Source organism: Acartia tonsa, chromosome 9 (genome assembly GCF_053477335.1).
Source record: "Acartia tonsa isolate MP-2025a chromosome 9, ASM5347733v1, whole genome shotgun sequence".
Taxonomy (NCBI): domain Eukaryota; kingdom Metazoa; phylum Arthropoda; class Copepoda; order Calanoida; family Acartiidae; genus Acartia; species Acartia tonsa.
In genome coordinates, this window is record NC_137268.1 from 12,662,362 (window position 1) to 12,676,493 (window position 14,132).

The 14,132-nt window shown below is 31.1% G+C and overlaps 1 protein-coding gene across 5 annotated transcripts in view; it reads right to left on the reverse strand.

Annotated features, from left to right (window-relative positions):
* The window catches only part of PKD (serine/threonine-protein kinase D3), a 79,030-nt gene that overhangs the window by 27,638 nt on the left and 37,260 nt on the right, over window positions 1-14,132 (reverse strand). For 3 of the 5 annotated variants that reach the window (XR_013882402.1, XR_013882404.1, XM_080171853.1), the window contains 14 exons: window positions 13,082-13,143; window positions 12,180-12,241; window positions 11,113-11,183; window positions 10,429-10,504; window positions 10,034-10,091; window positions 9,563-9,648; window positions 8,604-8,669; window positions 8,060-8,182; window positions 6,700-6,782; window positions 6,155-6,236; window positions 5,247-5,346; window positions 4,410-4,519; window positions 1,708-1,773; window positions 726-818 (listed from right to left, as the gene is read on the reverse strand). Coding sequence is in view for 2 of the 5 variants with exons in the window: in XM_080171853.1 (XP_080027979.1) it covers window positions 726-818; window positions 1,708-1,773; window positions 4,410-4,519; window positions 5,247-5,346; window positions 6,155-6,236; window positions 6,700-6,782; window positions 8,060-8,182; window positions 8,604-8,669; window positions 9,563-9,648; window positions 10,034-10,091; window positions 10,429-10,504; window positions 11,113-11,183; window positions 12,180-12,241; window positions 13,082-13,143 (1,138 nt within the window). In the remaining 3 variants the exon portion in view is untranslated. The remainder of the gene's footprint in view (window positions 1-725; window positions 819-1,707; window positions 1,774-4,409; window positions 4,520-5,246; window positions 5,347-6,154; window positions 6,237-6,699; window positions 6,783-8,059; window positions 8,183-8,603; window positions 8,670-9,562; window positions 9,649-10,033; window positions 10,092-10,428; window positions 10,505-11,112; window positions 11,184-12,179; window positions 12,242-13,081; window positions 13,144-14,132) is intronic. The other 2 variants (XR_013882403.1, XM_080171852.1) reach the window with 2 other exon arrangements.

The window sequence follows — 14,132 nt, forward strand, 5'->3', positions numbered from 1 at the left end:
CTGGGATGAATAACCTTTTAAACAGTTTAAAGGGCTATAACCTTTACTCCAGCCCTTATCTTCCAAATTCAAATAACTCCCCCTAATTAGGAATAAATTTCCTCGCACAAAAAAAAGCTTAGACATCCCTTTTAAAGAGTATTTATTTGTAATTTTACTTAGTGCAGATTAAATTCAATACATTTTCAATATTAAAATGTCCTTAAAAGAATTTCTGAAACAACTGTGTTTTATCTTTGTATTTTCTCACAAACATATTTAAAATTTCATAAACCAGAAAATTTTATTTTCCAATTCTCAAAACAAAGTTGAATCCATAAAAGTTCAACTGATATTTGAAAATCATATTTTCTATTCAGTATTGGAGTATTCTTATTAATCTGTCTTTCATTGATACTTAGCAACAAGAGGCCTTTAGGTGCGATCTAGGGAAAGAGGAGGGGGATTGTGTTTAACCTCTACTTTCATTTCTAATCTCAAAGAGAAAGTAAAATAGTAGGCTATAATTTTTCTCCAGGAGCAATTTATCTTAGGGGGATGGAGGTACCGACATGAAAACGATCCTACTCTAAACAGAGATAGACAAACAAACATCTTTTTAAGTTTTTAATTGAATTTCATTAATATTCAATTACTTATAACATAATCTTTTCGTGTTATAAGCTTTTTTTGTTTTAATTTTAATATTGAGACACCTAGCTTCAAACCTTGAACTACATAATAACCTCTGGTGCCAGGTAGGCAGGGGTCCCAACTATAGACTTTCTGAAGCTCTTCTTGCCAATAATGCGGGCATAACCAAAATCACATAGTTTTACCTTTTAATTAGAGTTAGATACATATTTATTATTATCTTAAGATTATCTAAAGTTATATATACATTGGTTGTGGATGGTTAAGACAAAAAAATAAAATCTTAATAGAAAATTAATTATAATTTTAAAAATGTGCAGTTATATAAACTGTGTTTATGATATTTACAATATTACTTTTTTACAAAAATTTATAAGTCTAAAGATTTGAAACCTCCACCAAAAAAATATTCTTCAATAATTTTGAGAAAAAAAATCCACCACCATAAAACATGAAAAATCTATAAAAGTTATGTGTATTAATTCACATGCATCGCTGTTCTAATAGATTGAAACAAATAAATAATATGTTGCACCAATATAAAAAAATGTTGAGTGGAAAAATCCTTTTTTGTGCCTTTTATAGCAAAGTGAAATATTATGCATTTTGTTAATGTATATTCTTATTTCAATTATTTGTTGGTTTCCCTCGAGCATAGAAACCTTTCCCGTTTATTTTGGTCAGGTTAGGTTATAATGGGTACAAGGTAGCACCGTAGGGTATGGACAATTCACAGGGGTTAAGCATGGAAAATAAAACCAAAAAATCTTCATTTTCAAAATAAAGTAAGGGGGGGGGGGGAGGTTTGTGCTTGCGAGGGAAAGCACCATTTTTTATTTACTCATGGAAAGAAAACGAAGTAGCAGGTTTCTTCGTATTTTTACATTATCTTTTCTCCTATGTCTAGCCATTGTGGGTAGCTCTAACCCTGCGGGACAAATATCAACATTTACAAAACCTATCCTATCCTGTTATAATACGACGAAACCCGCTACTTTGTTTTCTTTACATGATCCAACTTCTCTATAGATTGTAGTGTCCTACACCACTAGCGTTATCAGTTTGTTGACTGACCTGAGGGAAATCAGAATCTGAGGAGAGCAACACGTTTTCAGGCTTTAGATCACAGTGAACTATATTCTGAAAGTTAAAATATACCATAAGAAAAATAACAGGATATCTATGTGTTTGTCTGTGTGTGAGTGTATAGTAAGATTTATTTAACCTTGGAATTAGGGTTTTCTCTACAGTAAAACTTCTCATAGATCAAGGTAATATTTATATCTATAGAAAAATAACCTCTAGAAAAGTTTAATACTTAAAAAAGTTCCTTCTTTTTCCTTACCTTAAATCAATAAAGATTGTTATTTATTGCATCGTATTTTAGAGTGGACACTTTCTGCAGATATTAAAATGAAAAAAAAAATAAAAACCAGTTTTGTTTGCCACGAGTGGCCGAAAACCCGGGCTAACAAAACTTGTATTTATTTACTGTTTTTTATTTTATTTGTGGAAAATTGTATGTAATACGAAGCTGCAAATACATGATTTTTCAGTAAGGCTGAGAACTCTTACTAATCAAGTGAATATTAATCGGTTTCGAATCCATAATGGAAAAATATTTAATATTCATGAATAAGGTAAAAGAAATGAAAATTTCTTAATTTTATAACATTCTTTTGTTAAAGTACTTTTCAAAATCAATTATCTTTTTATGTAAAAATTTCTATAAATCTTTCAATAGACAACCTACTTCTAAAAAAAACGATCAATAACAGTATAAAAATCATAAATTTATCTTATTTCTAAATCTTTTTTTCATCACTCTCCTGGTATTGTCTGCAAGAAAAGATTAACATTTTCTTTTCATATTTTTCTTTATCAAAGATTAGAAATACCTTTCATTAATCCCTCTCTTCAATAAAATTATTTAGTATTCTCAAAAATATTTTTTACTTAATATCTTAAAATATTAAAAGTTGAATTTTCCCCCAGTGCAGTGTAGGGGACATTGGACTGTAATTTTATACTGACAAACATGCTCTCTCATTTGATGGCTTAAAACTTTGCATATTTGATAGGTTGGTTTAAACTAGCATTGTGTCAATTTAAAACCAATAATTGTAATTGCAAGGGTAATTCTGTGTATCAGCATTGGGAATTCGAAACAATTTAACATTGTTTTTTGTTGTTGTTGTATCCATTAAAATGCCTTAAAACATATCTACATAATTTCTACCTTTTTAAAAGCGAAGCTTTTCTATAATTATTAAAAGCAAATCTTTTCTATAATTAGGGTCGGTCCGTCCGTCCGTACGTCCGTCCGAGATAGATAGCTTTTATTCGTTAATTTAGGCATGTTAGAATTGTTCTATCGATTTCAAACTTTGCATGATGATTCATGTAGTAGTTAGGTACGTTTTAGAAAGCGTAGCAACTCTATAATCATTACCAGAATGTCCGTACGTCCATTTTGAACATGTTAATTTTTCTACTTTTTTAACAACAAATTTTTATGTGATTTAATTATCCGTTTCTTCTGATTTTTGGTATATTGTTTCCTGGAACAACAAAGAACAATATTATAAGCGAAGCAACTCTATAATCAAGTCCTAAAAATGTAAGTATATCCATAAACATTATCCTGTATCAAGCAGTTTTTCCAAAAATTTACTTACAATTTTGCTTCGACTCTTATAGTTTTATATTCTGATTATTCAGTTCAGACACTATACAAGTGTTAATGTCCGTTTGTCCTACCGTTTCAGTGCTTCGCTTTTATGGATGTTGTCATCCTTGTTAATATCTATCTTCATGTTTGATTCATCTATCTATCTATCAAGGCATCTATAATTATCCAGATTAATACCTATCTATACTACTATCTAACTTTCTATCTATCCTGCTATATGACTAAATATCTATCCTACTATCTGACTATCTATCAATCCTTCTATCGGACAATCTAACAATCCTGCTTTCTGACCATCTATCCTACAATGTAACTATCTATCTATCTATCTATCCAAGTATCTACCTTTTAAAGAGCCACTTAAATCTGAGTGAGCAAAAATTTTATAATTATCTCACTAAGCTTAATATCTATCCAATTATCTATCTATCTGACTATAATTCTTATTATATCTTACTATCCATCTATCTTACTAACTATCTAACCTATAATCTGACTATCTATCCAAGTATCTACCTTGCTGTGTAGATGATTAGGAGTCACTAATATCTGTGTGACCAGAAACTTTATAATTCTCTCACTAAGCCAGATATCTATCCAATTATCTATCTATCTGACTATATATATATCTTACTATCTATCTATCTTACTAACTATCTATCCTACTGTCTATCCAGCTCTCTGCCTTGCTGTGTAGATGTTTGGGAGTCCATCAAATCTGTGTGAAACTTTGTAATTATCTCACTAGGCCAGCTATATATCGAAGTATTTAAATTGCTGTGTAGAGAGAGCCACTAAAATCTGTGTGACCAGAAACTTTGTAATTCTCTCACTAAGTCTTATTATCAATCTGGCTATCTACCTATCTTACAATCTATCTATCTGACTATCTACCTATCTTACAATCTATCTATCTGACTATCTATCCAACTCTCTACCTTGCTGTGTAGAGAGAGCCACTAAAATCTGTGTGACCAGAAACTTTGTAATTCTTACTAAGCCTATTATCTATCCAATTAACTATCTATCTGACTATATCTCTATTTTACTATCTATCTATCCTACTGTCTATCCAGCTCTCTACCTTGCTGTGTAGATGTTTGAGAGCCACTAAAATCTGTGTGACCAGAAACTTTGTAATTCTCTCACTAAGCCTGGCCTGTTCACTGGATAAGATCATCTCTAACATATCACCTCAAATTTTAAAATAAATTATATCATTAATTATTTTTAGTGCAATAGACTAGACATAAAAATCAATTTTAGGTAATTGGAAACTTATGCATTTGAAATAAAGAAAATGCCCCCAAAGTGCCTATGGAGCACTGAAGTCCACCCTCATTTTTGAAAAAAATAAAGGGGTAGAATAGTTTTTTTTATGCCTAACCTTGCGGGACCTTTACCTTCACCTGTACCTGCTAAGCTACTCAGAAGTCCAGCAAACCTAATATGTTTATTGTTTGGAAAATTACAAACAAAACACCCTTTTTTAAAAGACAGAACATTAAAAATTACGATAGATTGGCTTTTAATAAATCTTTAAATTTTAATCATATTTTTAAAATCTTGATTGATTTATCCCAAAATTATTTTTTCTATTGAATATTTTTTTTAAAATATACCACCTACTATTAAGAAAAAATATTTATATATTAAAAAATAATGAATTAACTTGAATTAAATTATCTTTTTTTTTAATTAAATCATTCATTCAAGTTTTCTTCGTTGAGTTATAGATTATTACATGTAAAAAATATTAGAATTAAATTTTGCATTTTGATTTGTTAGTTCAAAACTAGTTGTGTATGAATTTTTCAACATTTAATTTTGATAGAAACTGGTTAAGTTTGTTTATCAATATTACGAATGTACATTAATTTTTTTTTGTTTAATTATATTATCCCTAGAGATCCCTGCTTACCTCTTAGTTTTTCCATAACAACGAAAATTCTCTCCGGAGATTCAAACATCCTCTCGAGATTAACCACCCCAGGATGGTGAAGATTTTGTAAAATTTGGACCTAGATAAATATAGTTAGTAATTAATCCATGTATCTTACTTACTATCTATCTATCTTTCAAACTTTTTATTATCTATATAAATATCAAAACAACCACTTCAGATTAGCCACCCCAGGATGGTGTAGATTTTGTAATATTTTGACCTAAACAAATACATTTAGTTGTCCATCTATGTACCTTACTGACTATCTATTTATCTATTCAACAAAATATCCACTTAAGATTTTGGAGATTTTTAAAATCTTGACCTAAAAAATTAAGTTAGTTATTCATGCATATACCTTACTAACTATCTATTTATCTGATTATCTATATATTCATCAAAATATCCACGTAAGATTTTGGAGATAATGTAAAATTTAAACATAGGTAAATATTGTTGCCCATCTATGTATCTTACTTTTTCTGTATCTTAAAAGCAGCATGTTATTTATCTCTATGTCTGTCTGCCTGTGCGTACCAAAGGATCTCGCTAACCGATGAACTGATATGGTCCTCCTTTTCAGTGATGTTCGTATAGGTCCAAGGAATTATTTAATATATTATTTTAGGATCCTATCCTAAGAGAAATCGTCCATTAAAAAATTAACCCCCCACCAAAAAAAGAATTCTTTAATTTTTCTTTTAAAAATTAGAATTGTTGAAAGTAGGGGGTCTACTTCCCTACCCCATAAAGTTTCTGGTGAATATTGAAAAAAAGTTTTCTTAAAATTATATTTTTATACTTAACTTTATCATATTTTTCCTTACCATCAGAAACTTTTTATAAACTTAAAAAGTTCATCAAATTCAAATATTTAGATTTACCTCATTCTTAAGTGCAGCTTCTTGTTTGGTTGGAAATCTCATTTTGTCGATAACCTTGATGGCAACAGCTGTTCCGGTCATCCTAAAAACATGGTAAATTTAATCCCTAGCATAGGGTTGAAGCAAACCCGTGACCGTGGCTCAACACGTAGCGCATCCGCTAGATATATTATGTCTATTAAACTAGTTTTTTGTCTATATTTCTCAGATTTATTACTGAAGAAAGTTAGATAAACATTTACACTTATGATAGGTTGTTATTGTAAATGTACATTGTACAACCTTGCTATAGTCACCGAAAATCCTCATAAATTCCTGATTTTTTTAGCAATGCAAAGTATGTATATTTTTTGGCATCTAACTCCAAAAATGTGGATAATACCCACCATTCCCACATAAAAATAGAAGGTAAAAAATATTGTTATCGGGTCTTTAACAACAGCTGAAAGCAGATAAAGTACATTTGGAATAAAATAGGTAGCAATTGAAAACTTATTGATAAACATACTTAAATCATAGATTAGCTGCGCTAGTAAAAAGCATACCTATGAACGCCACCATAGACAATACCAAACTGTCCAGAGCCAAGAACATCTTCTGGGAATATTTGATACGCCTGGCTAATATCCTAAACAGATTATACATTTTAGCAATTTATATGGTTGCGGATTTCCTGTAACTTTTAGAAGATTTTTTTTATAATTTGTATAAAATGTGTTACATATTAGAACTTCATATTGGGTATCTCGATAGCCTTAGATATGCTAAAGGGTGTTAAAAAAACAATGGCTCACAATTAGAACCCTTTTCAGTACTTCAAATCTTGGAGATAGACAATATACTGTTTAGAGTTTTTGATGGAGCATGTAAAAACCTTTCTATAGACACCTTAACAAGATTTCTAACTCAATCCTTTGGCATAAAAAAAACAGACCCATCCAACATTGAGACATGACGGCTCTGTCTATTTCTAGTTCTTGATGTTTGCCAGGTCTTTCTTTTTTATGCCAAATTGGCTGAGATTGTGTTAGAAACCTGATTAAGGTTTCTATAGAAATGTCTTCACATGCCCAATAAAAAAACTCCACACATTATCGGATCTATGTACAAGATTTCAAGTAGTTAAGACGGTTTGTTCTTTTTTTAGAATTTTTTTTAAAAATTTGTAATAAAATATGCACTTTCTGTGTAGAGCGAATTTCTCCTCTAGCTCTAGTGCTATGGAGAACTGAGGAGATTTAAAATTCAATGTTGTTTTCTAATTATCATTGCTTGGGTATGAATTGTATTATTTTTTATTAGTTTTGGACCAAAACTGTAAAGATAGTATTGAAAAAAGTGAAGCGATTGGATTTTTTTCAACACCATTTAGTTTTTTTTGAGAATTAATATTTCTTAATAATCCCCTTCTTATCATAGCTAATTATGTTCTACCTTTCTCTTTCTTTATCTATCTACATAAATGAATAACATGGTATCTCTTTTTAGAGATTGCGGCTGTAGTAAAACTTTTTATATGTACATATTTACTACTATATATCTATCAGTCGGCTAGTTATCTATCTTCTTTATATCTAACTTATAATTATCTATCTATCTATCTGCCTGTTCTTTCTTATATCTTTCAGTATTGGGTGCGGCTGTTTCTAAACTATTTGATACATTTTACTCAGGAATAAGGTATAACCAACAAGCAAAATAAATCTAAAATAATATTTGGGGGGCAAATGGAGAGGTCGTCAATTTTACGATGTGTTGCCCCCCAACGACAGTTGAAAAAACACGTATATGTTTCGTGATTTTCTTCCGAATTAATTTCGTTATTGGTATAAGCTGCATTTTACTGCTATCTTTCTATCAGTCAGTTGGTTATCTATCTATTTTAAATTCATATATCTATTCTACCTGTTCTATCTCTCTTTCCGCATTGGCTGCGGCCGTAGCAGCATTTTCTTTAGCAGAACTCTTGGTTGAAGACTCCTTGCTGCTTCCAGAAGTTCCCTGTCCTGAGTCCACTGGCATCAGTGCCTAAAATAATTTAAATTAATTATATCAAAAAAAAAATTACTAATAACCTGACATTTTTTATCATTGGTCTTTAGGTCTATTTACAACTATTTTTTTTTAAATTCTGATTTTCATTTTATTGCAACAAGCGATTCTTAATCTATTTTTTATAATTAATTCCATTTTAATAATATTAATTTTTAATAACATATGTTTCAGTTTGTCAATAAAACTGTTATTTACATTGTTGTATGGGATAATTAATATCATAATAATAAATTAATTTGTAAACATTTTGATAACCTAATTTCAAATATGTATTTAATTAGATGCATCTTGTTTTTATCCTCCAATCCCTATACCCCTCTTGAAAAATGGCTTTTTAATGTTTTGCCTCGCCGAAATATAAACTGGTTCTAAAACGCTATGAATAATGTTATACCTGTTTGATAGCTGTCTCCCAGGATTTTGCTTCATCCTCCTTGTTGCTACTAGATCCTTCTCCACTCTAAATATTAGTAAAATTATAAATAAATCTTGATTAATTTTGAACTAACGGTTACGCCCCTAGAGGCCTCAATTTTAGTTTTTAATAGAACAATTTTTGCAGGGAGTAATTTTTTTCTAAGGGCGATTTCCCTTGGGACATATGAAAAGCTACATTGTAAAGGAGAACCATATCGATTCAGTGGTTGACGTGAAAATCGGTACACAAAGACAGAAATCCTTTTATTTAAGGATTAATTATTGATAGATAGATTAAAACTTGAAATAGACTTTACAATTTCTTAGCTATTTCAATCTGGAATAATACTGGATATGATTCTGTATGATAATATTGTACTATACCTGGGTGTCTAGACTAACAAATATATTCAGGTTAGCTGTTTTAATCTGGAATAATAATGGATATGATACTCTATTATAATATTGTACTATACCTGGGTGTCTAGACTAACAAATCTATTTAGGTTAGCTGTTTTTATCTGGAATAATACTTGATATGATTCTGTATGATATAATTGTACTATACCTGGGTGTCTAGACTAACAAATATATTCAGGTTAGCTGTTTTAATCTGGAATGATACTGAATATGATTCTGTATGATATAATTGTACTATACCTGGGTGTCTAGACTAACAAATATATTAAGGTTAGCTGTTTTAATCTAAAATAATACTGAATATGATTCTGTATGATAATATTGTACTATACCTGGGTGTCTAGACTAACAAATATATTCAGGTTAGCTGTTTTAATCTGGAATAATACTGGATATAATTCTGTATGATAATATTGAACTATACCTGGGTGTCTAGACTAACAAATATGTTCAGGTTAGCTGTTTTAATCTGGAATAATACTGAATATGATTCTGTATGATAATATTGATCTATACCTGGGTGTCTAGACTAACAAATATATTTAGGTTAGCTGTTTTAATCTGGAATGATACTGGAGAAGTTTCTGTGGCAGATGCCCCACCTATTAAAATAAAGTTTTATAAGGGTTTTCGAAGGTTAGGATGAATTATCATCTTTCCCAAAAATAATTGATGTCAATTGATAAGCAAATTCAGCTTAAATTCAAATAGATTAAAATCTATGGAGGGAGGTGACATTGGGCAGTAAATTACACTTGCATCCAAATTTTTGTAAGCACTCTATCCTATTCGTTGAATCAAAACTTTGGGTACTTTTATTGAATTTTGATTGATTGCATTCAGCCTATGGAACTTTATTTTAGATGTAAATCAAATTTCCGTTCTTTGGCTTATCACCCAAAATCCGTGTTAAAATGTCAAAACAACTATTATTGGGCTTAAAACAACAGAACCGTGTTTGCCTTGTATAAAATATTAGTCACAAACCTGCTGCGGCGGCGGCTCCAGGTGCATCTACACTCAATATCTCACTCAGAGGTACCTCCTACAATTAAACAAATTAATTATCAAGCCCGATATGATCTTTGTAATATCATACCAAAATTTTGTCTTAGAAAGAGAGAGGGGACAATGGAATGTTTATTACACTACTAACGTTTTCTTATACGTTGGCTTAACAACTTTGGGGACTTTAGTGAATATTGAATGGTTGATTAATTAAGCTGAGTGTTCAAAGTTTTAATCACAAATTGTAATCTACAGAAGGGATAATTTTATGTATCATTATCGGGGGTGTACAATGTACATCAATTTATCAGACATTGTCTTATCCCTTTAGATCCCTGATAAATCTAGTGTATGGTATTCATAATTCTTCTTACCCTGTAGAATTTATTTCCAGAATCGGATGTGAACATCGTGATACACTTAGAATCCAGCCTCCAGTAATGCTTCTTTCTAAAATAATATTTTCATTTTATGTCTATCCACCCATGTTTTTATCTATCTATCAAATATCGTCTTCCAATTTTTGTGTTAAAAACAAAAAGTAAATAACATTATTTTAAAAGGTGATATTATTCAAGTCGTCCATGGACCTATAAGAAGCTTTACTATATAAGAGAACCATATCTGTACACAGTGGTTAAAATGAACCTAAGCTACAGAGACAAACATTTCAACAAATAATTCCAATCTATCATATTTTTATCATATTTAGTGATATATATAATTGTATTGACTTTTGTCCAATCCCTTTATCTTATTCTTTATAGTCCATCTAATTATCTTTCTATCTATGTCATTCTATCCATTTGTCTATCTATTTATCCTTAAAAATATTTCCATCTAACCAATAAATGTGTATAGATGTATAACCCAGAGAACTATTTGTATACCGTGTCGGGGGCCTTTCTCGTCTGCTAGGAAATTCTTATTTGCTTTTTCGTAGCGACGCTTTTAGATTATATTCAAAGACCCAATTAAAAGTCGGCAGAGGGTCCACGAGATATGGCCATAGAATTATCTACCCCTTCCCCCTCTATTGTTTTACTTTAATGTCTAACCTTGTTGTATCCTTGTTTGTATAATGAAGAATCCATCCTTCTTTCAGTATCTTGTTTCCAACTTTCTTTGTCTAAAAAAATAAATGTATAAGTATAGATGTATTACCCAGACAACTAGCTTGTTTCATTGGCGGGGACCTTTTTTGTCTGCTAGCAAATTGCTTTTTGTTTTTTTTTAGTAACTTGGATGTGTTGATATTTCCGACGCTGTTGGTTGATTTTCAAAAACCGAATTGAAAGTCGGCATTGGGTCCGTCCCACCCCGTAAACATACAGTTATTTAACCCCTGCCCCTCTATTCTTTTACTTTATTGTCTGAAAAAATAAGAAATTATTAATTGGTGCTTTCATTCAAAGTGCCTGTTGACCTTACCCTCAGGGTTACCCAGTACCTAACCTAACCTAACCTAAGGTTATAAACAAACAAATGAAAACAAACTCCTCTTATTTTCTATTATTCTAGTGGTGGTTTCACTGCTCAAGAAGATACCTTTAGTGTAAGCGCTTATTGTTTGATTGTTTATATGAAAATCAACTTATAAAATCTATTAAAGAATGTATAATATTCAATTCAAACATTTAATTAAATAATGAAAATGTAGGGAAAAAGTTTTAAATTTGAAGAAAAAAGATTGTTCAAAGAAAAGAAATTATTGACAATTTCCCATGTAGATTTCCAATAATTTTGCATCAGAAAAGAATTAAATTTTAGAATTTCATATTGACCGTTTAAAATATTTGCACAATATTTTCATCAATTTCATAGAAATTTTTCAGTCCTTGGCAAGTTTTCATCTATTGTGTGAATAGAAAAATCAACAATCTTAGAATCATATACATCCAAGTTGAGTGTGTGTTAAAGGGGTGCTTTTCCCCCCTCAAACTTTGAAACTACTGTACTCATTTTACCCCCCCCCCCAAAAAAAAAAGATATTCATTAAAATACCCCTATTTTTTATGGTACCCCCCTATAAATAAAGCTTGGACGTACCTGTCCAGGACAAATACCCCCCGCTCCCTCCCACCCCCCTAATAAATGAAGAAATAAATTTAAAAATTGAACTTACATGTTTAACACTCTGTACCAGTCTTTGTACAGGAATATAATCTGCAGATGATCCTTGATTACCTACAACAATATGGATATTAAATATATTTTTAGTAGCGAAGCTGCTCTGAAAGTTGTCGAGTTGCTTCCTTGTCTGTACGTCATCTGTAACATTTCTCTCTCTCTCTCTCTCTCTCTCTCTCTCTCTCTCTCTCTCTCTCTCTCTCTCTCTCTCTCTCTCTCTCTCTCTCTCTCTCTCTCTCTCTCTCTCTCTCTCTCTCTCTCTCTCTCTCTCTCTCTCTCTCTCTCTCTCTCTCTCTCTCTCTCTCTCTCTCTCTCTCTCTCTCTCTCTCTCTCTCTCTCTCTCTCTCTCTCTCTCTCTCTCTCTCTCTCTCTCTCTTTATCTATCTTTCTTTCTCTAACAATCAATCTTTATTTGTCTTCTGTATCTTCTATTTTTCTAAATCTCTCTCTTCTCCTCTTTTTTCTATTTTTCATAAGAAAGAGAAAAATTTTTAAAAGAATATTCTAATTTTAGTTATAAAGATTAATAGAGTTTCATTATTTTTTTCTGACGATAAAAGTTCTTTTAAAATGTTAAAATAGGACAAGTATTTATGATTAATTCTTCATGAATAAAGAATAAAACACAAATATAATTCCTTTTAGAGGGATAAAAAACTTCACTGCATTCAAGATTATTATTATTCAAGATGAATAATTAAAAGGGCTAATGGGAACACAGTGTAAAAGCAATCCAACCACATTATTGGTTTAAAAGTATACATATTTTTGTATGAAGGAGCATTAATTTTAGGAGTTTTAAATTGTCATGAACCGTGAATACAGAAAATTCTTCGTCTGTTTTTTACTGATTATGGTGGCTGATTGAACATCTAGGATAATAAATCTATTACTTACCAATATGTGATTCAAAATTTCCAGGAGTAACAATGGTTTGGTCATCTGTGTCCGGTGAGCCCCTAAACAAATATAGTTCATATTCAGGTTCCGTAAAAAATTAAACTTCAATATTTAATTATTCAAATTATTCAAGACCTATAGGGGAACTTGAGAAAGGAGGGGGGGGGGGGGTTAAGACGACCCTCCACTTTTAATATCATTTCTAAAAAAGAAAAAGGTTTTTAAATTTGGAGTTGGGGATATTTTCCAGGTACGATTTCTCTTGGAAGGGTAGAAAAAAAATAGTTATACATTTTTCTACTAGAAGCTTTACTGAATGAGTTCAAGCAGTTATCAGGATCCTTTGCTACACAAGAAAGACAAAAATCGTGTTACTTTTATATAAGGAAAGTTTTTGTTAAATTACAATTTTTTAATTTTCGGTAAGTAAAAACTCTAGACATTTGCATTGCAAGCAACCCCGGAACTAGGTCCATCCTTTGTTTTTATCATAGTTATTTACAATTATTCGTAATAATAAAAAAAACAAGAATGATAACTTCAAAAAAGAAGTGAAATCAAGGGTGGACAAATGGAAAAAGGAAGTAATACAGCAGATATGCAGAGCTGGATCTTTAAAAGCGTAGCCGTTGCCGTAGACGGTAGTCGTGGTCAGAGTTACAGCCACCAACCTAATAGCGATCTTTAAATCATATTAACCACGCGTTGCCGTGGCCACAAAAAAAAAATGCGATCTTTAAATCATATTGGCAACGCGTGGTCGTAGTCGTAGCGTGGTTAACCACGCTAAAAGTGACCACAGTCCGTTAGTGTGGCTAAAGCGTTGCTAAAGCCACAGCCATGACTACGGCCACGGCTACAGCCACGCCAACGGCTACACATTTAAAGATCCAGCTCAGATATCATAAAAAAAAGGAAAGTAGTTATGCCTTGTGAGACAGGAACGACAGATAAGAAAATTATATTTACACTTATAATTATCGGTAATTTTTACTTTGTTTATTCTGAATAGCAGCCAAGAAAATCACATTACCCAATAACGTTAGGG